This window comes from Elaeis guineensis, chromosome 7 (genome assembly GCF_000442705.2).
Source record: "Elaeis guineensis isolate ETL-2024a chromosome 7, EG11, whole genome shotgun sequence".
Classification (NCBI taxonomy): Eukaryota; Viridiplantae; Streptophyta; class Magnoliopsida; order Arecales; family Arecaceae; genus Elaeis; species Elaeis guineensis.
In genome coordinates this window covers 89953979-89978838 of record NC_025999.2, presented here as the reverse complement: position 1 = coordinate 89978838, position 24860 = coordinate 89953979, and the positions used below count along the sequence as shown (strand labels likewise).

Genomic DNA, 24860 nt, shown 5'->3' with positions numbered 1-24860 from the left:
TTCCACAAACTATGGACTTCATGAACAATATAATATAGGAGAGGGGAAAAGTATTCATTTGCTCTAGTGGAAATTACATTGGGTCATATAAATTCAGAAAGAGGATAGCATGTTTCCTGGGACCTGTCGAGTTCACCAGTTTAAAATGCAATAGTGACCAAGAGAGAGAAACAAATGTTTCAACATGCATTCCAAAACCCATATCATTCGACAAAACCCTGGAGAGGCGCACTTCTACTCACCTATAAAGAAGGTTTCATCCTCACAAATCTTACAAGACCTGAATGAAATTTTGAATCATGGGTCACAAGTGTGCCATCGTTATCTCAAGTAGTCACCACCCAAAATAGGACATAAAATTATTTAAGAATTTCTGATAAAAATCTGGAATAGTTCAAGTCAACCACTTGAGCTCCACTTGCTTCGCTAAGAAAATAAATAGCATATTGGGCAAAAGTAAGGGGCTAAGCCAAGGCAACATAAGGATAAGGGGTCCAAGTTTGATAAGACAAGGGGTTTGAAAGGTTGCCAGTAATAACATTCCAAGATTTAAACCACTGAAAAGCACATCAACATCTGCACCATTCTTGCTCTTTGAGACAGAACCTAGCATTGCATGCTCTCCATGTAGTCCAGCACATTGATTTTTAGATCAAATTATGACCAACTTATTGAACAATTATGTGCTAAATATTATGCAAATAATTTTAGCAAATCAGATACCTGCTATTCTAATTACAAAATTTCCATTTTATTCTTGAATAACAACTACTTAATTTCAATTGAACTATACTGCATACTGAAAATATGCCTTTTTCAGGTTTAGAGGAGAACTATTTGATCTCTGAGATTTTGATCGGAAACCTTCAAATGTATCATCATGTTGATGATATAAAAATTTGGATCTGGAATGCTCGAAATTCTAATCAAATTCCTGGCGTCCAAGTAGCTAACTTCTGTTGACTGTTCCGTGTATTTTTATTATCAAAAAGCAGAGCAATGATTCTTATTTCATGGAGGTCCAAGCCAAGCCAGGATGTCTCACTGAATTAGACTTTTCTTTTTCTTTCATTTTCTCCTTTTTGGAGGTCCTATTTTCGAAATGGTCATACTAGGTGATTACAGATCTGACAAAATAAAATTAGCGAAAGAAGCACTCGTATATATGCTATTTTCTCATTAAGACAAAGCCAATAAATACAAATAAATGGCTTATATTCAATCAGCATGACACCATGCTACATGTACATATGCTATAAAAGGGGTCCAGGTAGAAACTCACACACAAACACATAATATAGGCAATCATACTCCGATAAGACCCATAATGTTACATCCGGGTGGACAAATTTACCAATTCGTTCCAAACTTGTAGAACGAAAACAGTATGTTTACCATATGAACCATATCTGGTGAAGGAAAACAAAGAATTGGAGGCTTCACTTATAATAATATAATATAATATATTAATCATCAGCAACTGACTCAAATAGTTTTGGAAACGCGAAAGATAAAGTAAACAAATCTTGTTTTTCCATCATAAGATTGGCATGAGTATCGTCACCCTTCAATTGGTGCACCTCAATCTGGGCTTTCAAACAATGTGCATGCACAAGTGAAATTATGCCACTAAATCAAAACTGAGAGGAAAAGGGACGCCTCAGAGGATCTCGTCAATAAATCAAAGTTCATTGTGCAAATTCTTCAGCCATGACAACATTATTTCTGCACCGTTTCCCATGAAGAATCTAACATCACATAATGGGCAACACCTTCCATTCAAACTGGCTGCAAATCGCAAAAGTTTATAATCAAGAGAATGATATTTTTAAGGCATAATAATGTCACCATGAGAAGCCGCAAATACAGTCTATTGTTTAGAAGTCAGGTCCATAAGATGGCTTTAAGTCATCTCCAGCAAGCAATTAGAAAGCAGAAGAGGAAAGAAAAGGAGAAGCTAGAAGCTAGGTTCTCTAACTTCCCCTAAAAGAGTTTTTTTTCCCCCTACTTTTATTCTTGTAGAAGCACTTTTTACATCATGTTTCCAGACTTTGTTTTGGAAAGTGCTTTCTTTAGAAATTGCAAAAGCACTTTTCAAAGAAACAACAAACACACCCTTAGAAGAAAATCTAAAAGACATTATATTCGATGAAGAACCATAAAGTACCGTAAAATAATACCCTTGATGTATGTTCCGCAGAAACAGAAAAAGAGAAGGAAAGAAAATGTAGATGATGGAAGAGGCACCTATTGTCTTTTAAATGTTCCATAATAAATGTCTATGCACATACACTTATGCATGCACATATGCATACATATGTATGTGTATGTGTGTGAGTGCATGCATCCATGCACATTTGTATGTGAATGTGACTGCAAGTCACAAGCACAAATGCACACACAAAGATACAAAAAAATATAAATTACAGGTTTTTTGTCTTCAGTTGTTCTCCCCTTGAAACTTGAACAAACCTCAGGAGAACTACCGGTTCAGAATAAGAACTTCATCTCATCATCTATGTCCTTTCCTATTGGCTACCAGCAAATTATCTATGGGATGAAAGTTACTGGCTTAAACTTTTCCATGAAAGAGCAGAAAAGTTGACAGATGATCCATTCTTAAACCTTGGCAGTTACAAGTTTACAACAAAAGCTGCCATCCTTGCCCTAAGACATTAGACCTAAGCCCGCAGGAATACCGTGATGCTGAAGCCTCACACGTCAAGGTCTACAGCTGATCTGATGCTTCCCCTGTTTTATATATAATCATAATCTATAACTTGACATGGTACGTGAAAAGTGAATTATACATATATATATATATATATCCATCAACATCTTATAAATTAAGGTAACATTTCCTACCATAACTTCACCATGATAACACGATATCACAGAAATATGAATTGATAGGAAAATATAATTCCTCAACTATGAAGTTATCACTTGCACACATTACAAGGAGTTGTATAGACTTATTCAATATTGATGGTACAGGCAAAGATGCATTAAGCTTCTTTAGGTCAAATAATGGCAGATTCAAACTTTCCTTTGTTAGCTCCTGATGCTTATAATGCTTATAATGTAACAAAAGCAAGATTCACAAGTCCATGTTAGAAACTACAACAAAGGATTAAGAAAAATTAGAATTTCCAAAAAGCTTATGTTTTTTACTCCTAGCTGATATGACTTCTGGACCAAGGTAACCAATAACCATTGGAGGAATATCCTTCTATCTAACCTGGCCTTCAATAGGAAATAATGACAATGTAGGATACACATAACCAATCACAAGTGGATGGCAGAAGGCCTCTACTTGTGTTACTCTTATCTCATGTTTTTTATATATGCCTAAATATTTAAGAATTAACAAGCAATTTGTTAACCATTATCCTTAATGGTGTCTATTTATGAACTAGATGGGTTCGTATTTTGCTACACTTTCATGCATTGACATGTGATGGCACACATGCATGCCTGCACACGGTAGTTGAACATTATTATTATCTGGCAGAAGGTATAACAATTTTTTTTTCTATCATAATCGCATCATAAATTGTTAGAAGCTGGATTAGGTTGGATCTCCAGAGGTTTATGTAGTACAGTTTCCAATTTCTTTTAAGTATAAGACATGGATATCAGAAAGTAAATTTCAATCTAAATGTATAACAATTAGAAAACCATAAAATTAAGATACATTGCATGGTTTTGCAGCATTGTAACCCTATATAGCATGCCATGGAACAAACAAGATATCTCCATATCCATTATTGTAAGAGACAGCCGCATAAGTAAGGACATGATAATTTGATAAATTATGTGTAAATAAAAGAGAAAAACAGAAGTGAGAAAAGACAGCACAATTCGACAGAAAAGCAGAATGGTTTCCATGTTCTCTGTTCTAGCAGGAGGGCTAGCTTCCCCTTATACAGTGAATAGAAGACAGATGAAACTTTACTACAGTTTTTTATTAATTGAGATACTCCGTAGGGTGATAAGAGACTTGCATATTATTTAGGCAAATGTTGTCATACAGGTGGATAGCTTTAAAAAGGATAATAAGAAAATTACTGCTCATGAAATAAAATAACTAGATGAATTATAAATTAATTAACAAAAGAAATAACTAGGTGAGGTAAGTTACGTGATTATTTGAAGATCTAGAATAACATGACATGTTAGTAAGTGAAATGACAATCTTTTCCTATAAATATATGAGACTGTTAATCAGTATCACTATTGAAAAATATGTGCTCAATAATCAAGCTAATGCACAAGAAACTTGATCAAATTACAAATTATCACTACAAAGTTGAACACATATCCAACTTAAAGTACTGAAACTTATAGGATGTATGAAATTTAAGGTGCTAGAAAACCAACAAGATAGGAGGTTAAAACAAATATGCCCCCAGATCCTGCCTATTGTCTAACCATTTTATTGAGGGGAAAAAGGATAATGCAAACCTAGTATGTCGGGCTACCTAGGTCTAGGTGTCCAAGACACTTACAGGGCCGACCTGGGCAGTTGGGTCCCTAGTGGGGCAGCTGATTACCTGCCTAAGACTATATATCTGCCTATTAAAACAGTACTTCTGCCCTTTGTCTGGATCTCAGACTCCACCCCAATAACTCCACCTTGCTTTGATATCAAATACCCCCTATTCCCTACCCCATCCAAAACATAAACAAATAAAACCAATAAAGGAAGAGGAGGTAAAGAGTAAACACCGACATTTTTTTAAAACATGATTTACTTCTTTACAGTATATTTACTGTATGATAATACAACATCTTACCAAGATTCAAACTGGGTAAAAGTGGAGTTCTTTTTCCTTCAAGTCTCAAACCAAATGCAGCTCTTTTTTATATCACATGGGCTACAAAAGTGATGAAGGATGATTAGGTGCTTTTTATGATTGTTGCTTGCTGCTCATTAATATGAAGACCCAATTTATGCATTTTTGTGGATGGACCCACATCTAATAAGCAGTTCATAAGAAAGTTAATCAATCAAGAGCTTTTTATTTTCCTAATGTTCATCTGAACTATGTATACATGTCAAGATAAATCTCGAGGTACTAGAAATATGAATCTGGGTCAAATTCATGATTGTTTAAGCTAGTAAACTCTTAGAACACTAACAATATTCTAGATCAAGAAAAAGGTCAAAAGGCATGAAAAAATGGTGGGTTCATTTTTTTTCTTTTCAAAAAGAAAATGGGTTGATCATATGATAAGAGTTTTGTGCATTAAGAAACTATAGTGCAATCATACCTTAGGACTAGTAGATCTTCCATCGCTCAAGACAAAAATGTTTCTTTGCAAAGGGGGACTGAATTTTCAAAAACTTTTGCAGCCAAGCTGAGTGTCACCTGGTAAAAGAATAAACCAGATAGTAGTGTACTCATCTGAAATCCGGAATGGCAAAGATAAGATATTATGCATCAATAATAGTGAGTAAAAGTTGAATTACTGTGAATTGAATGGTTCCATCTTCTTTTCTCAAATTAGATCTTCTTTCACAAATTTTCAGATACACAATCTATGCTTCAAAAGTTAAAACCGGCCATCAAAGGTGTGTTTAAAAAGTTTGTGCGGTAGCGTAAACAAGTGCATGCATAAGCCAAAATGAGCAATATGGAGGTTGTACAAAAGGATAAATAAGTTGGCAATTGATATAATGAAGGTTTTAGGACATAAACATATTTTGCAAAGTAGACAGCAAGGCCTAGCATTTCTTAAGCAAACAAGATCACTTGAGATGATTGCAGGTTTCCAAGTGATTCTTTTTTTCATAATTAAGGATTCAATGGAAACTTGGAACCATTCCACGGTAAGATGCAAATGCATCAATCTTCACATTGAAGGTCATTGCCATCATCAGCAGGGAAAAAGGACGAGTTACTCCAGAAAGTTGAGACATCTAGTAGATGAAGTATATATCATGCAATGACATACTAATGCATGTCGTAGCGTACTGAATTTAATTTTACTCACTATTATGTAAATAAGATGAGTCGGGATCGTATCCGCAGGGATCTAAATCCGATTGTTTCAAAAAAACAAAAAAGAAAAAAAAAATTGAGAGAAACTAATAAAGAGACAAGGAAATTGTAATAAAAATACTTTTTATTAATCTAATAAAGCATACATAAAAAAAAAAGATAAAAATATGATACAAGACAATTAACTCCAAGTTGAATCTTCTAATTGCGTCCGATGGTAGGTGTGCTTCTTTGAATCTTTCGTCTTCCTCCGTACAGACAGCGATAGGATGGCTGGAAGGCTTGGTCCAGGAACTCCAAAGAAGAAAGGTAGATGGAAGCATGAAGATAATGGAGAAGAAAGATAGCAGCACTAGGATTAGGATCTCTCCTAAATATGGTGGAAGGAATGCTAGGGTTAGGACCTCTCTTAGTCTTTTTGGGATGTGGAGAAGGGATTTATAGAGGAGTACGGTGGTGGCAAGGAAAAGGAGGGGTTGCTAGAGTTAGGACCTCCCCTAGACTTCTTGAGCGTGGAGAAGAGAGGGAAAAGAAGGGGGACGGCAGCTAGGTAGACTTCTTGGGCGTGAAGCTTCCTCCACAAGAGGGAGGAGGCATGGGCTTATATAGAGAAGAGGGAGAAGAGGCGCCATGAATAAGGACCATTGGATCTAGAGTTTGGTTTCTGCCTTTGAATCATATTCTTTATTTGCTCCATTGATTTTCTTCCTATTTGGCATTCATGAGTTGGTGCCTTAATTAATCTTCCTTGGATCTTCATTAATTACTTTTCATCCATTGATCTTTAAGTCATGTTCACACTTGGATCCATGTGAAAGATTATCTTCTAATCTGGACCCTTGAATCTTGAGAGCTTGCATCTGATCCCTTTATGAGTAAGTCGTGTTCACACTCGGATTTGATTAGCCCTTGAGCTGGTTGCCTGATTCATTCGAATCTGAACCAATTTAAATCCAATTTGAGTTGTATGAGCCCAAACTCCTGATTATCTGTAAAATAGACTAGAGAGCATCAAATTTCAATAAAATAACATTAATTATTACAATATTTAGTGCCTCTAGTGACTTAATATAAGTGTTTATCACATACTACCTGCAAATAAATATATATCCAGAATTCCAGATCACGTAGAATGTAGAGAAAAATTGTGACACTGTTTACCTTAACGGTGGCAATCCATTTGGTTATGAGATACCTCCACACTAGACCACTGCATGCAAATAATATGACAAGTGTTATATGTGAGTAATTTCATTAGAATAGAAGAATAAAGAGAGTTCTTACATAATCAAGATAATGACCACCAATCAAGATAATGACCACCCTTTTTCTGCATGTTCAGTAACATATTAGAGGAGGAACAGAACATACAAGCACAGTTCCTGCAAGCAGTGGGTGACAAGCATCTCCCACAACAATCAGGAAATAGAGCTTTTAATACGCTGCAAGCACTCTAATAACCAACAATGGGGGAAAAAGCATGAAAGTAAGTTGAAGTCTAACTTATCAAATCAGTAGCTTCCTTAAATTTAATTCCCATATAAGAATTTCAAAAGGACAGCTTAGGTAACAGAAAATGAAACTTAAGACAAGAAAACAGAAATATAGCTCGGTGTGAACTGTGCATCGACCATCAGATGATGTTTGACTGGAGAATATTGATCCATCATGTTAGCGATGTAAGACTGAACAATAAATCCTCCAAATGAATATCTGTTCAATACAGGTGCCCGGCTGATTTCTTTTGCAGATGAAATCAGCTATATCACTTGTATGCTTATACCACACAAGTTTCTAGACTTTGATAAGATTGAAGCACCAAATAGGGCACCTATAGTTTTCGAACAGAAATGTGATGTGAAAACATTCCAGCCGAATCCCGGTAGGAGTTACTCTTACAAATAAAAAATCCACTGAAATACCTGGAGAGTACCTGCTGCTGCTCCTGTAGGCACATCACTTTCGTCCTGACAACATAGCAAAGATGGTAAATTAGCAATAGAGACTAGGGACTTACATGCACTAGTCAGAGGACAATGCTCAATACCACCCTGACAATAATGAAACAGCTTGGTAAATCATTTTGAATATTAGGTTATAAATGCACAGTATTTGAAGAAGTAATTAAAACCTCTGTTGTTAGAATCGTACGAGTCGCGAGTTGACTCATACGATTCGCAACGATTCACAGCGTGGCCGAGTCGAACCGGAATGAAGAATCGGGAAAAGAGAAGAATCGCACCTGAATCGCGAGTCCGTCGGCTGAATCATGTGACTCGAGGAATCATCCAATACTGTCGAGTCGGAAAAGATAGGTCCGATGGTGGTTTCTCGCCATTTTTGGAAGCCGAAGAGCCAGAGAATCAAAATAACACAAGCAAATCAAAAAGATTTCTTACCTTTGAACCCTTCTCTAGCTGCTTTAAGCCTTCGAAGATGACGGCAAGAAGAGGAAGAGGTCGCATGGGGAAGAGGAAGCCTCGAGCTCGAAGCCTTCGAAGCATCACCGCAAGTTCGCCGTAGGTCTGGTAGGTTCCTCTTTTCCGTTGCTTTGTTTATTGCTCTTCCTCGGTCTCTCTGTTTCTCCTTCCGAGAAGTTTTTTTTTTTATCAAACCGAAGCCTTCCCAATCCCTCTGTTTCTCCCCTGTTTCTTTTCCCCGAAGCTGCCTGAAACCCCCCTATTTCTCTTTCCCGAAGCCACTCGAAACCCTCCCCTGTTTTTCTTTCCCGAAGCCGCCCGAACCCCCCCTTGTTTCTCTTCCCCGAAGCTGTCGGAGCCTGCAAGCCTTTTTTTTTTTTCCGATTAGACCGGAGCTTTCCTTGTCCCTTTTTTTTTTTAAAGCGGGACTTCTCTCGAAGCTTCGAGACCGAGAGGCGAGAGGGGAACGGGGAGAGGTCGGTGACAGTCCTGTTCCGTTTCGTTGCCACCAACAGAATGGAACGATTTGTTTCTCTTTTTTTTTTTGATTTTAGATAAATACTTATCCACTTAAATCCTCATCCAAAAAAATAAAAACAACAGTAATAGTAAGATTAATTTTTTTTGATAATTTTTTAATAATTTTTATTTTTTTAACAGAAATTAATTTACATACTTACAGTGGAATTGTGTATTATTATTTTATTGAATAATGGCACCTAGAAAAAAAATCTAAAGTTGTGGATCCCACTTGGAACCATTGTAAAAAATTTGATGATGGCAACGGAGGCAATAAAAATCGATTACATCTTGTATGCAATTATTGTAACAAGAGTTTTTGGGGAGGAGTGAATAGAATGAAAAATCATCTTGCGGGTACACAACAATATTTCTCCCTGTACTCAGTTTCTGAAGAAATTCAGAATTTTTTTAAAAATTTATTGGGGGAGAAAGAAATAGAAAAAAATTTGGATGATGATGTTGAGTGCTTTGAAGTAGATGAGCCAAATGCAAAAATAAGAGAGGGAACTATGGATTCATTTATGATGAAAGAAAGGGAAAATGTATGTAAACAACGGACAATGAATGAAATGATAAAAAAAAGAGAACCAGTGGTTAGAAATATTTGTAGATTTCTATATGGACATGCATTCGCATTCAATTTGGTCAAAAGCCCTTTATTTGCTCAAATGACGAAATCTGTTGGAGAGTATGGAAGAGGATTGAAACTCCCTTCTTATCATGAAGCCAAAGTTACTTTCTTGAAGAAAGAGGTGGAAAGTATTAATAAATGTTTGATAAAATATAAAGATGAGTGAAAAAAAAATAGGATATTCAATCATGTTCAATGGTTGAACTGATGAAAAAAGTCGGTCTATTACTAATTTTCTTGTGAATAGTCCAAGTGGAATGGTGTTCCTCAAATCATTGGATACCTCTGATGTTAGATAGGATTCAAATAAATTGTTTGAATTGCTTAACAGCTTAGTAGAGGAGATTGGAGAGAAAAATGCAGTTCAAGTGGTGACAGATAGCGCCTCTGCTTATGTTGGCGCGGGTAGACTCTTAGAAGAAAAGAGAAAGCATCTTTTTTGATCTCCATGTGCAGCCCATTGTTTAGATTTAATACTTAGTGACATTGAAAATATTCCAATTTTTTTTAATACTTGGCAAGGCAAGGCAAATTACAGTTTATATTTACCGCCATACTTGGGTTTTTAGTTTGTTTAGAAAATATTCTAAGAACAAGGAATTGACAAGACCGGCGGTTAGTAGATTTGCAACATCCTATCTCACTTTGAGAAGCATACTCAACAGGAAGATTGCTTTAAGGGCTATGTTTGCTTCAGAAGAATGGGCAAGGAGCACTTATGCATGCAAATTTGAGGCTAGAAAAATTCAAGAAATTGTATTGAGTGATAACAGATTTTAGAAAGCTACAAAATATTGTTTGAAGTGTGTCCTTCCTTTGGTCAAAGTGTTGAGACTTGTTGATGGAGATGCAAAACCGGCTATGGGTTATATTTATGAAGCAATGGATAGAGCAAAAGAACAAATTGACAAAAATTTTAACAATGTTAAGAAGAGATATGATCGAATTTGAGAGATAATTGACATTCGTTAGGATTTGCAACTTCATAGACCACTCCATGCGGCAGCATATTATCTTAATCCCAAGTAAGTAACAATTTTTTTAATTTACATTATTCTATTAGTAAATTTTATTATTTTAAATTTATTTTTTGATTCTTGATCTTTAGGTTCCAATATGATCCTAATTTTAATGCTGATGCTGAAGTAAAAATTGGATTGTTTAAGACAATTGAGAAGATGTATCCAGATATTGAGACAAGAGTCATCATTGATTCACAACTTGAAAAATTTAAGAAGGCTGAAGGTTTATTTGGGATGGACATGGTGGTATCAACAAGAAATAAAAAACAACCAGGTAATTATAATTTTAATTTTATGAATTCATTTTTACCTATCAAATTTAAATTTAATTTATCTTATTTTATTTGTCTAGCTCTATGGTGGGAAAGTTTTGGAGAACAATGCAAAGAACTTCAAAAGCTACCAATTCGAGTACTAAGTCTTACTTGTAGTGCCACTGGATGTGAAAGAAATTGAAGCACATTTGAACATATTCATTCCAAGAAAAGAAACCGTTTGGAGCAACAAAGATTGAATGCCTTGGTATTTGTCAAGTACAATATTCAACTTGAGATAAGACAACAAAAAAGACAAGAAAAGAGAGAGACATATGATCCGATATATTTATCAGATATGGAATCAGATGATGAGTGGATAACTGAGCAAGAAGAGCCATGCTTACCGGATGATGTGTCTTGGTTGGATGTAAATGAATGTTTTGATGTTGATGAGGGACCTAATAACAGAACAAGGAAGAGAGGTATGCAAATTATTTTCTAATTCTTTTTTTTAGTTCTTAATTTTTAAAACAATTGCATTATTTTCTTATTTGGCTTTGTTGATTCTTAAAATATTTTTGTAGGACCAAGAAACTTAAATCTTGATAGTAAAGATAAAGAGAAAGAAAAGGTTGTTGAGGAAGATATTGAAGTGATAGAAGAAGATGAAGGTAATGAGGAAGAAGAGGAAGAAGAAGAGAATCAAGAGATGATTATGCTTGAAGATGATGATGATGACGATGACGGCGGCGGCGGCGGTGATGACGACATTAGCCTTGAGGATGATTGTGATGACTGAAGATTCTATTAAATTTTTTGAGTGAATAGTGAATTAGTGATACTTCATGTTTATTTTTAATTTATGTTTTGGACTTAGTATTTTAAACTTATCTATACTTTTTGGATATCTTTTTGAGTATTCGTTAATGAATAGATTGGTATACAATTTGATTGTGCTTTTTGTTATTGAATCTTACGATTCGAGTCACGATTCGAGTCGTGATTCAAATTAAGGCATGGACGATTCACGAGTCGAATCCCGATTTGACAACATTGATTAAAACAATATCTCATTGCAACTAAATAAGATTGATAATAAACTATGCAAGTAATTATATGCTTAAAAAGGGTTCAAGGGAACAAAGAAAACCTATAAAAACCAAAGGTCACTTTAGATCCTCCTCCTGGTGGAATTCTAGAAAAAGTCAGTGTATGTGTATGCATATATGCATGTTGTAAACTCTTAGTCTGCTGGTTGGATTTGTGGTCAGATCCCACTGAACAAACTGAGCAAAATACAAGGTACACCATCTAAATTCAGGATTTAAATAGTAATCACAATGTAATAACACCTTAAGTTAGATGTACATTGGTTTCTTAAGTGGTAGCTATATTCATGCCTCATTATTCTCTGTCAACTTCACATCTCATATGTTTTGCCACACACATAATATACCATTTCACCAATCACCTCATGCACACAACCTATTCATGCAACGATTCTTCTCCACTCAATCCAGCACAAAACTCATCATGAAAATCAGTCCAATTTTTCCCATAATTTTTCATACTTCTGAAAGATAAACTACAAAACCATCAGATGATCCAACTCCTATTTCTCGACATCAGTCCTCCAATTTCTGCACCTATGCCTAGGACATAGACATCAGCTGTGCCAAATCAATAACAAACTTTGCCTTGCAGAACAGGACACGCATGAGGAACACAAGTATGATGAAAATCATGCAACTAGATTTGCCAAATATGGCCAGCTATGCAATCCCCTGTGATGAAAATCATTCCTTGACTTTCTCGGTTGATCATGCAACCAGATTCGCTAGACATGACCAGCTATACAATCCCATGTGATAAAAATCACTTCTTGATATGGCCAGCTATGCAATCTGGACGTATTCCGTTACTCAAATTTCATCACATACTTCTAGCCCAATATTGTACATATTTATGTAGATTTTCTTTACATGTATCATATCATTGACCAAATCTTCAATCCCTTTGATGTAGGGATATCGATTCCAATATAAAGTGCATATAAACCTGTTGTCATAGCTAATGAAAACCAAGCCTTTTTGGCCACAAAGTTCCTCCTTAACAAAGTACATATATCCGACAAGAAAAGTATCCAAGTTGACACTGCCCAGCACTCTGCATTGTCAATCTACTTAGCATCGCCACTTTCTCTTCATAGACAAGCAGTAAATTCCTCGAGCAGTTAACGGGCAAAATTTCGACAAAAATTAATCCAAAAAGTATCATGTTCGAATCCAAATTATACGTATATAACGGAAAAACAAATAAACAAACAAGTGATGAAAGGGATCGAATGGGGTTACACCTGGCCCAAGACGCTAAGGGCGTAGCAGCGAAGCCGGCGCGGGAGAAGCAGGGGAGTCGGTGCTCGGCCACCGCCAGGCCCAGTGGAAGCTCCCGTAGACGAAAATCCATGGACAAGCACCAGAGGTGGAAGCGGGCGCCGCCCTTCCTCCACCGCCACCACCGCCGAGAAGCCCTTCTGGAAGATGACCTCCACGCTTAGGCCTGAAGGTAGCCGGTGGAGAACACGAGACCGCCCTTCCTCCAGCGGCGGAGAGGGCGGAGAGGGTTATTGTGGTCTTTTTCTTGTTTAGCCAGGAGGGTAGGGGTGGAGCGAAGTGGACCGCCTCACGTGCCATATCCCGAGGTTCGTTGAGCCTGGAGGAAGACTCACGTGATTCGCGCTCGGTACAGACAGTTGTCATTTATTGTGGGTCCCGATCCATTGAGTGTAGAACATCCAAATCACTTCTAATGCTGCTGCCACGTGGCAGCTGTGATAAAACCATTGGTTGACTTGGCGGCAATCCAGGCATTCTCCGTTACTTTCGGTTGTTGTGGACACGTGCATGGTATCTATATGGAGCCATCTTTATCTGTTTATGCTTTGGCATCGATGCTTAATACTCTTTTTTGATGCTAGCGATGCTTAATACTCAAACAAGACCATGGAAAGATACAAGGAATGGTTCAAAAGCAATACATACAACAAATTTGATGTTACAAAGAGAATTAGTCTACATGCACATGTAGAAAATAGCATTGTCAAGTAGATGAAGACATGCAATAATTTATAATTATTTTTTTCAGATTCCCTTACTTTTCTGTTTGCTTTCTAGGGTTGTATTATTGAAGGTTTCTTAATGACTGTGTAACTGTGCTGTTGATTTACATAAAGAAAAGATTTCACAGGTAAATAGCATTTCCCATGGATTTGAGAAGATGCCTTACTTGTGTCGAATCAGTTAAGTCATTCTATTTCAGATGATCTAAGAAGTTTATCGATTCTACTAGGCTGCATGGATGTTGAGGAAAATTTGTCTCTACAGTTTTTTTTTTTTTTCTTGATAAGGTTAAGGTGCACGTGCATCAAAATTGGGCTAAAGACAATTACCTAACCAAACAAAGCCTTCAAGTCAATCTTGAGTCAATAGTAGTTAAATCAAAAAAAAAATTTTATAGTCGGACCGACTATAGAAGAAGTTATGGTCAGACCGTCATCATCTGCCATGTACATATATTGAGACATCCACAAAAAAAAATGATTATATGATATTTATCTAAACTATTTAAATATTTTTAAGATTTATTCATTCTTTTTTTTTAGTATTTTAATACGTATGCGGCCATCTATCTTTTGATGGACATTCCTGAAGCATGTCCAATCATAATTTTTTTCTTGATCGGTCCGACTATAAAAATTTTATCTATTAAATCATATCCAACTTGTTGCATACTCCAAAATTTTACCGCATGTACCTTGAACAAGAGGTTATATAAGGACAAGAGGGAGCCAACTGGCTAATGGACCAGCACTTAACACCTAACATTTTAACGAAAGAATATCATTTTTTAATTCTATGCTATTAGTCTTGAATAGGGTAGTTTAGTGATTGGTGCGTGGTGTAGAGTTATTCACTTGCAATTTCAAGTGCTTCTAACCTAGCCGGTTCAATCATATTTCAAACGTGAATGTGAAATTTACCTAGTGCTCACTTTAGGAGAAATACTAGTTTGGGGTTCACTGGAGTTGTCCAATTCAAAGGCAATTTGACGAGAGATCAATTATTTGCATCATGGCTGCTAGTTTCTATGATGGTGCACCAACATGATCGGGCATGCAGCTAAACACGACTGTTGATTTCTATAGTGATGCATCAAGATACTTGTTTGATGAATAGGGCTCACAAAAATCAGCTTCTGTTATTCGCTGCATGCACGTTTATGTGGTACATGCAACGTAGACAATAATTCATTGGGATAATGTAATTAGGTAGATACACTGGTCTTAGGTGCTGGTCCGCATAAGCTCAAGGTAGGTGATGACTTTAATCTGCATTTAATTAGACTTCTAGAAAAAGCCAATGTTGAATAGATTCTGATGAGTTAGATATCAATGATTAGAAATTGATAGCTCTTCGAATAAAGAATAGTTAGTGAGACCACATGCTCCACCACCTACTTTTCTAGAATGATTATTGCTAACATATTGAATGCAGTCATAAACCATCACCCAGTTAAGTAGAGTCGAGCAGCACAAAGAAGGCTTTGCCCATAAACTACCTTGGCAGCCCCTGTTTAGTAACTTCATTAAGGCTGCTAGTGACAATCCCGGCTAGCTCGGTTCACAAGTTAAGCATCCATCTAGTTGTATCATGACTCCTAAAAGGTTGAGTCCAACAATGTAATGTGACATTCATCTTCTAATTTTTGAACATTAAGTCCACCTTTCATTCCCTAATCTTGAGCAGGTGCCTTTAAGACCAAAGTGGCATCGATAGGGGATAATCTTGATTGCTCCATCCCCAGTCTAATTGCATCTCTTGACAACCATAGGTTTGCACCAGAAGTCGAGGACAAATGATCAGCTTCGACAACTAACCAATAAATTCACTGAGAAAACAATTGTTGCAAACAATAACATCAACCGAGCACTGTAGACTAATAACAAATAAGACATGTTATTGACATTTTAAAGCAAAGTGATATCATCATTGCATGTTATATAAATTTTCTGCAGAAACTTTATTATATGGGCTTTGACGAATTATATACATGTGATTCCTCGCAAACTAGCCCTCTTTCTTTACTCCATGAATCGCATTTACTTTGTCATATGTGATCGGCTTATTCTGAATTGTCTAAGACGTACAATTTGGATGATTGTTCAGAATTAACAAATCAACAAAAGATTATTAGAACAGCTAGTCCAGAGAAAACTTCCATTCAAACTGCCTAACTTAATTTTCAACATATAATGGCTGCTTTCGATATTTAATAGCACAACGACCAGCAACACTGTTTTAAGCACCTCATTTTCTCTTTTTCTTTTTTCCTCGGCAATTCAAACACCTGATGCCAACGTTGTAAATCTGCAATGTTACCTCTCTAAGACACACATCTTACATTGTTTTTTGGAATCACATCTTGAAACCAGCAAACTCTGGGGTTTGGTTCATTGGGGCATTGGCTTAGGAACAACATAAAAGTATCATGGACCATCTTGTATGGAGGAAATGGTTTCCAACAAGCATCAACGTCCCATGTATTGCTGACTGATGACTACAGCGTTCGTGTCAAAAGAAGCATCTAAATGACCTCAAGCAAATCAATCTTTTTTTTTTTCTCACGGGCGGTGGTCGCATTTACCAATTGATGGCATGGGACCACTGAAACTAATATGAAATTATAGATCTGTCAAACTATAAGACATCATCTATCGATTATTAAAATGTTACGGATAAAAAGATGGCTCCGCATACCTTCTTTAAGCCTATGGTGAAGATCCTAGCCTAGGCATTAGAAAAGAAATTTAACCCTCTCTTCTTTTCTCTTGTTCCTTCCTTAAAAGCTGGTCTTTTCAAAAAGAACAGATCCAGTAAAGCTAGTGGAACTTAAACTAATGGCCTCCATTAAGTAAAGTTGATATTCTCTTAACATTCCGTTAGGAAGCAAGATTGTACCGCTAAGCTCTCCCAAGTATCCCCTCTTCAATGTACTAGCTCTTTCCTTCTAACAGATTCTGGTGACTTCTGAGGCTTCTGACCCCAGAGTCTCCATTTGCATCAGAAAAAAGGTATCCCTTCTTAATTTTAGCCTTCAATCGATTCAATATTCCTTCATGCAATGGTTTCTAAGGTCACCAATATTTTCCTAAAGCCATGGGCAATGTTGACTAAAGATAGGCCACCATGCACAGGAAATGCAATGTGACATCTGTCCACCATCGAAGCCCCACAAGCTTGTTTTAACTAATGATGCTATACATTAATCCTCACTCACATCGTCATAAGTATACTGGTCATCATCATTGTCATTGTTTCCCATGTCATCACTTAGGATCGATCTAACCCTACGAATAGGTTTAGACTATACGGTCCACTAGGTGAAATAACAGATCGGTGAAAGAAAAAGGAAACGATCATGGCGATCGTTTTCGATCCTTGGAGTCATGAGGTGATCGATAATAATTTTATGAGATTCATTGGATAAGCAACACCACAAATTGGAAACTTCCAAGTGTTGTCACCACCTACCAACCAGGTGGTGGGTAGAATTGCATCCAATTAAGCATCATCAGATCAGACCAATCTACGCTTCAAGTGTTTTGTCAGAAAAATAATTTTATTTGGAAAAATTCCTCCAATCCATTTAGCACCATACTATTGGCACATGAGGTGCCTAGTTTCTTCTATTTCCCTGCTTCCAATTAATTGAAGGACTTGGTAAATTGGCTAATAGCTCATCTTTTGGAGGATTCTTCTCCTCAGTGTCCCAAGTCCACAGAAGCGTGCTCCCCTTTCTCCCATCACTCAAATCCTCAACCATACCCCTAGACTTGAGGGTTGCATGCATCCAACTTGGTCTGAGCAACTACCAGACAAGCACTCCCCGCACAATTGCATTCTTTTTTAATAAGACAACTATTGATCAAAGGGACACAAATGAAACAGTAAAATGGGGTCAACTTTAGCTACACCGGGAGCATCTGCGGTAGAAATGGTAGAGTTCAATCATATTATTTGCGGAGAATATGATGCTGTGTATAAGAGATCATGCTGTCCTTACCTAGGGGTACGTTTGTTCTTTATCGTTGATTTGGATGTTACAAGCTAAAGGTCCACTCCAAGGATGGACAATGATCTGTGACTAGTCGAATGGCCGCAGCACATAATGTACTGTGTATTTGACTGTTAACTATTATCCTTTGGTTGCGTTTGGCATATTGCCAAGCAGTGATAATCTGGATTACCTAAAAATCTGGATTATCTGCAATCTGGATAGATTGCCAGTAATGTTGATTATTGTATTTGATACACGCAGGTAATATTGCAGTAAAATTACTGAAAATCTTGATTGATATGTTTGATATGACTATCAGATTACTGGTAAGGTAATATCAAATTATCAAAATATCCTTAAATCAAATTATTAGTTTAGTATTTTAAACTATTTATTTAATTTTTTTAATGATAAAAATTATTAAATGAAAAAAATATTATTTTTTAATATTTACTATTATTATTATTATTATTACTTATTTTTCCATTCCTTCTCCTTCTCCCGCACACCACACCCCAACCCCCCTCCCCCCCACCCCGCAAGCCACCGGCACCGACCCTGACCGTTGCACCTCCGACACTGCCCCCTGGCCATTGCACCTCCGCCGCCGCCCTACTCCACCTCCTCCCGATGCCCTTCCTCACCACCACTATCCCCCTCGGCACCTCCCCATGGCCTCACCAGTCTTGCCCCCGCCACCATTGCCGCCGCCCCACTCCGTCTCCTTCCGACGCCCTTCCTCACCACCACTATCACCCTCGGCACCGCCCCTTGGCCTCAGCAGCCTCGTCCCCACCGCCATCACCACCGTCCCGCTCTGCCTCCTCCCGACGCCCTTCCTCACCATCACCATCTCCCTCGGCACCACCCCCTGGCCTCACCAGCCTCGTCCCCACTGCCATCTTCGCCGCCTCGCTCTACCTCCTCTCGATGCCCTTTCTCACCACCACCATCCCCCTCGGCACCGCTCTTTAGCCTCACCAGTCTCGTTCCCATCGCCATCACCACCACCCTGCTTCGCCTCCTCCCGATGCCCTTCCTCACCACCATCATCCCCCTTAGCTTTGCCCTCAACACCTTTGCCGCATCTCTCGATCTTTGCCAAGGGGGGAGGGGCTTGAGAAGAGAGTGGCGAAGAGGAGGGGGGTGGGGCTTGAGAAGATGCATGGTGGCGGAGAGGAGGGGGGGCCTAAGAAGACAGTGGAGGAGAGGAGGGGGGCTGAGAGGATGATGGTGGGGCCGGGGGGAGGAGGCGCGGAGAGGACGGTGGCGGAGGAGAGGGGACAGCTCACCGGCGACATGGGAGGAGGGTAAGCACTGTGAGAAGAGAAGAGAAGCAGCAGCACACAGAGAAGAGGACAAGGACAATTTTATCCAAAATATTTATTACCAGATTACCACATCTCCGATAATCTGGATAGCCACCCATTGCTCAAGCAATCTGGATTGCCTCATGAGAGGTAATCTAGGTTAACAATACACTATAGATTGTCATTAAAAATGAATACCAAACATAGTTATCTGGTAGGTCCGGTTTAAATTGCTGATAATCTGGATAGATTGTCTGTTACCAAACGCAACCTTAGAGAATATTCGGAGAAGGTGATTGTTCCTACTATTGCCTCATAAACTTCAGTGCGATTGTCCTCACTAAGTTCTCATAGTGTTTTGTACCAGCCAAGAAAATCTAGATACGAAAATCCTATAAATGGTGTCATGCAGAACCACTAGCTCAGAAATTTGATAGCTGCTCTCGATAAAAAGAATGCAGTCTGTATTTTTATTTTTCTCTGTAATCAGATCTCATTTTACTTCTTATTTTTTCTTGCTTACTGACATCAATAACTTCCAATCCTATCTGGAGTTCATATTGTTGTGGTATAGGATGCTTGAGGTTCCATTATTGGTTTACTTTTGATGGTCAGCACCGACCGGTGCGGGCTCGGAATTCTGCTGAAGTAGATTCTCCAAAAGGACCAGAAAAGAGAGCCGCAAGAGCCTTGTGCATCCCGGAACTCAGTTCAGATAGTGCCACTTGCAATAATGAGAAAGGAAATAGGTAGTAACTATCATCACCATCCGTGGAAAAGGCGCGCATAGTCCTAATAGCAAAGGCAGATTACCATTGGACCGATCATGGGGGCAGTCGTCATCTAGGATATTAAGCTAAACACCGGTATTCTGAATATTGATCACAGATTTAGATTCAACCAGAGATCTGTTCTATCAAAATCTACATTTACAATCCATCATCATAGGATGATGAGCTTTATGGATTAAACAAAGCAAACAATTCCATAAACTGCTCTAGAACTATAATAATAATGATTAAAAGAAAAGAATTATATAGAACTTTATGCAGTTGGTTCTTATGATGCAGATTACCTTAATTAAGAATCATTTAACAAATTAAATAAGAGCTTAAAAATATGAAACAAAGGATATGAATCTAAGCGCTGATGATGCATTAATTAACTTGGTAAGGAAAAGATCATCTGTAAGTGATTAATTATGGAAGGCTTTAGTCGATTGCAACATATGATCTGTGTCCATGTTTAAGCAAAAAGTGATCAATTTATAGTCTCAAATTAATATCATTAATCCATTGAGCCTAGCATGTGAAGATGTATGCACCCTCACAGCAAGAGGAAATGGTTTATGAAGATATTTACAAGGAAAATTCTTTGTGCGCCACGAGCAGTGTAGAAAATCCATCGTGGAGCACACCATTTTATCTGATTGGTCTATATAGTCATCGCTTTCCAATACGTACTTAATGCCTGCAGTTTTATTTTTTCGTTTAAAATTTTAAATGATAAAAATATCCCTGTTCTTTGAAAAAATTATGATATCCTATGTTCATATTGTGACATCCTATGTTTAGAAAATTATAATTTTTATCCACAGAATATCATAATATAAAGCAGGATGTCATAATATGCACAAAATATCTTAAATTTTTTCAAAGAATAAGAGTATTTTCATCATTCAAAATTTTCAAACCAAAAAATAAAGTTGCAAGCATTAAATGCGCGTTGGATAGTGGTTAGGCAAAAATACTCCTTCCATATTATGATATCTTGGACTATATTATGACATCGTAAGCCATATTATGACATTTTGCATGTAGAAAGTCATAATTTGATGCAGGATGTCATAATATGCACAGGATGTCATAATTTTTTGGACTATATTATGGCATTCTGCATATAGGAAGTCATAATATGCCACAAGATGTCATAATTTTTTTCAAAAAAAAAAAATTTTTTATATAAAATTTTTAAACGAAAAAACAGAACTGAAGGCATTAAATACACGTTGGAAAGCGGTAGCTATATAGACCAATCACATAAAATGGTACGTTCCACATCGAATTTTTTAAACCACCTACGGTGCACAAAGAATTTTTCTATTTACAATTTAAAGTTAAAGTAGGAAGCAATGATTAGCATCAAGTTAGCTCTCCTATGTTCTTAGGGGGGAGTAGACAACTATTACCTAAAGATGCCGTGCATCTTTTTCTATCGAGATATAGAGTGCACATAGACATTATTCTCTGGGATGCAATGTTCAATATAATATCTTTTGCTGTATAGATCATAGCAATATAATGCATGTGGTCCAAATCATATTTAAAAGAGTGTATGTGTACATTATACATACGCACACACACAAAGAGAGAGAGAGAGCTCAACTTAATTGGCTACACTCGATTGAATATCTACTTAAATGCGATTAAGTTTAGACTGGATGATATAGATTCTATATTAATCATCTGAGTTGTTGGATACGATTTTCTATCTCTAAACAATTTGCACATGAAAAATTATATAATTTTGGAGATCACTAACGTATATATCAAGTGATTAAAAAAATATTATTTAAATTATCAAATTTTTTGACCACTTGATGCATAGATTAGAGATCTCTAAATTATTTGATTTTTGATATGTAAGCAAATTATAGCTAATAGATCACATCCAATATTTCAGTTCATCAATGTGAGATCTACTTCATGCAATACATACGCATACATACACATTATACACACACGCGGTGGATGTGCCTTCATGGTGATGAAGCAAAACATTAATGATAATGTCCAGTTTCTTCAATGTAGTAATATGCACGTGTGACGCCAAAACTCTGAGTTTAAGAAATAGGGAAAGACAATGGAAGTTGGATTTCTGCTTGTTGTGCATTTATTTTTTGAGAAAATGATTGAAATAAAACAACAGTTGCATGTGAGGTTAAAATTAGGGGTAAAAAGGGGAGGCAGCCCTCTCAATGGCAATAATATCTTGGTCCATATAGAAGGAGCCCAACACCAGAATTTTCTCAAAAGAGCTATCTCTGCCATTTTTTTCTGGCGCTTCATCAGGAGTCTCCTTGTTTAATTAATGACTGGTTTGCTCGATATATGTAGGCCGGCTGACCATCCGAGCATCTCCCAATCTTTCAGATCTTCTCTGTTGGATTTCTTGCTGATGATCACTATATATTCATCATCATGTGGCACACCAGTCTTCCAGTCTTCATGGTTGATCTCCCCTGCCTCTCCCTGCTTATTCCCTCATTGTCCGTGCTACCTCCAAATTTAAGCCAAGTACTCAGACGCCCTCCTCCCTTGTTTTTGTAATCTTTTTGCTCTCTAACTTCTCGTCCTTGGTCTGTACATAACTCAACACGACTGCTGACGTGCATAACTTTTTCCCCTTAGTAAAATTGGTGGCTTCGGCTCCCCTTCAATCAAAAAATAAATAAATAAGAAAAAAAGGTGGAGTGCATGGAGAAAAGTTAGGGATATCATAATAATTAACAACCTAAATCTTATGTTCACACCTCAGGACCGTCTCTTAAATGGATGCTTAATTTGGCTTTTAAACAGACTCGAGTGCACGGAGAAAAGGTGCTCTTGTTTTGTGCTTGTGAGGCAGACATCCTTTGAAAGGTGAAACCTAAAGAGAAGATGTTCTCAAAATTCCAGCAGCTGAAACGCCGCTAGATTAGGTAAACCATTATAGTTCCCACTTCCTCCCTCTCCCTCTCCCTCTCTCCCTCTCTCTCTCTCTCTCTCTCTCTCTCTAAATCTCCAAGTCTAATAATATAAGCTACTGTGTGATATATTGGTCAGTCAAACACGTTTCATGTAGAAAGAATCCAGAAAAACTTTCCAAAAGCCCCAAAGAAGCTTGAAAGAATGACCCATTCCCAATATTGAAACTCGGTTTTTCCCTTGCTTTTTTCCCACTAGAAGCCCCATGTCTATGTGTAGGAGTGGATGACCTCCGAAAATTCCTTTATGATTGCTTCAACTCTTTAAATAAAGGAAGCCTATAGAGTTCATCTTTAGGGTGCTACTTTTTTTCAAAAATCTGTACCCCATTAGTGGTAGGCTTTGGCTCTTCTTGGATGGTCTATATAATATGGGACTTTGTAGCTTCTCCTAGAGAGCCTTCTGGGAAGGGTGGCAACAATGTCCGAAAGGAGGGGATCCAACAAATTTGAGGATATGGAGCTGAGGAGGGGGCCATGGACTCTCGAGGAGGACACCCTCCTCATCCACTACATTGCTTGTCATGGCGAAGGCAGGTGGAATCTCCTCGCTAAGTGCTCAGGTAATCATCTAAACCTACGCACAGTTAGCAAGCTCGATCTCTTTTTTTATTCTTGTTAGCAAGCTTTTCCTACCCCCTAATAAAAATCACAGTTATACATGCTGTATAGAATAAATACTAATCTATATAGGTTATCTCCTTTTATACATCTCTAGGCTTGAAGAGAACGGGTAAGAGTTGCAGGCTTAGGTGGCTGAATTACTTAAAACCAGATATAAAGCGCGGCAACCTCTCCCCGGAGGAGCAGTTCTTGATCCTCGAACTCCATTCCAAGTGGGGAAACCGGTACATGTTCATTTTTTCCATCGACTTGCTTACAATTCCTTAGTTTATGGTCTTCCTTCATGTGGTAAATTAGTATATTACTGATGAATCAAAACATCAGCAAGGTATCAGATATATATAATTAATTCTGCCATAATCAATACATTTTTGTTGGTCTTTGTTCAAACTTTCAACTTGTATAGGTGGTCTCGGATTGCACAACACCTACCAGGGAGGACTGACAACGAGATAAAGAACTACTGGAGGACCAGGGTGCAGAAGCAAGCGAGGCAGCTCAAGATCGATGCCAACAGCGCCACGTTCCGAGACGCAATCCGGTGCTCCTGGATGCCGAGGTTGCTCGAGAAGATGGGCTCATCTCAATCCATGCCACCTCTAATAGACTCCAACGCCACGGCCACCGCCGGTATGATCGACCAAACTCCCCACGGCGGCCGGCCTCCCCAGCCGTTCTCAAATCCAGCCATGCAACACCCATTCGAGAATTGTAGCTCCTACGACCCCTCAAGCTCGGAGAATCACAGCCCGAGCACCTCCTCGGCGTCCATGGCTCTCCCCAAACTCCCGTATTTGTCCGAATTCTCATCGAACCCTGCCAACAGTTACCATGGTTTCACCTTCAATCCATTCATGGGCGGCCACTGCATTGATCACAGTGGCTACGGTTTGGACACCATGGATCCAGCGCCTGCGTCAGCATCACAGCTTGGCTCTTCAGTCTCAGAATATAATTACTCTATGGCTGCCAATAATTGCGTGGACAACATTGGTGATGGCTTGTGGAATATGGATGAGTTATGGTATATATGTAAGAAAGCAACATGAGAGAGAGCGGTGGAATCTAGGTTCCTTGTGAGGATAACTCTTGTAAAGGTATTAGAAAGAGAGACCAATTGAGTGTGTAAGTTTGATTATTGTGTATGTGTGTGTTGTTTTGAGATTTGAATGAGAGTAGTTCCTTTCTCCAAGTGAAAGATTTTG

The 24860-nt window shown here is 37.9% G+C and overlaps 2 protein-coding genes across 44 annotated transcripts; one reads left to right on the top strand and one right to left on the bottom strand.

Annotated features, from left to right (window-relative positions):
• Positions 1 to 422: 422 nt before the first annotated feature.
• On the bottom strand, positions 423 to 13572 carry LOC114914365 (uncharacterized). Of its 43 annotated transcripts, none has more exons than XR_012143034.1 (7): positions 7931 to 13572; positions 7293 to 7839; positions 7170 to 7218; positions 5477 to 6997; positions 5278 to 5375; positions 4800 to 4880; positions 423 to 1788 (listed from the first exon to the last, which is right to left on the bottom strand). XR_012143034.1 is itself a non-coding variant. In XM_073261476.1 (5 exons), exons 1-4 carry the CDS (start codon positions 13324 to 13326, stop codon positions 5304 to 5306), a joined length of 312 nt encoding a protein of 103 aa, XP_073117577.1. In that variant the 5' UTR covers positions 13327 to 13572; the 3' UTR covers positions 423 to 1788; positions 5278 to 5303. The 43 variants fall into 43 exon arrangements, 4 of the variants coding, with proteins under 4 accessions (XP_073117577.1, XP_029121415.1, XP_073117578.1 ...); XR_012143006.1 differs by lacking the exon at positions 5477 to 6997 and having other exon boundaries at positions 7293 to 7338; positions 7931 to 7975; positions 13217 to 13572; XR_012143017.1 differs by having other exon boundaries at positions 5278 to 6997.
• A 9717-nt stretch (positions 13573 to 23289) lies between these two features.
• Positions 23290 to 24847, top strand: LOC105048425 (transcription factor MYB2). Its single transcript, XM_010927722.3, has 3 exons — positions 23290 to 23594; positions 23750 to 23879; positions 24062 to 24847. The coding sequence occupies exons 1-3, from the start codon at positions 23453 to 23455 to the stop codon at positions 24702 to 24704; spliced, it is 915 nt and encodes a 304-aa protein (XP_010926024.1). The 5' UTR covers positions 23290 to 23452; the 3' UTR covers positions 24705 to 24847.
• Positions 24848 to 24860: the final 13 nt, after the last annotated feature.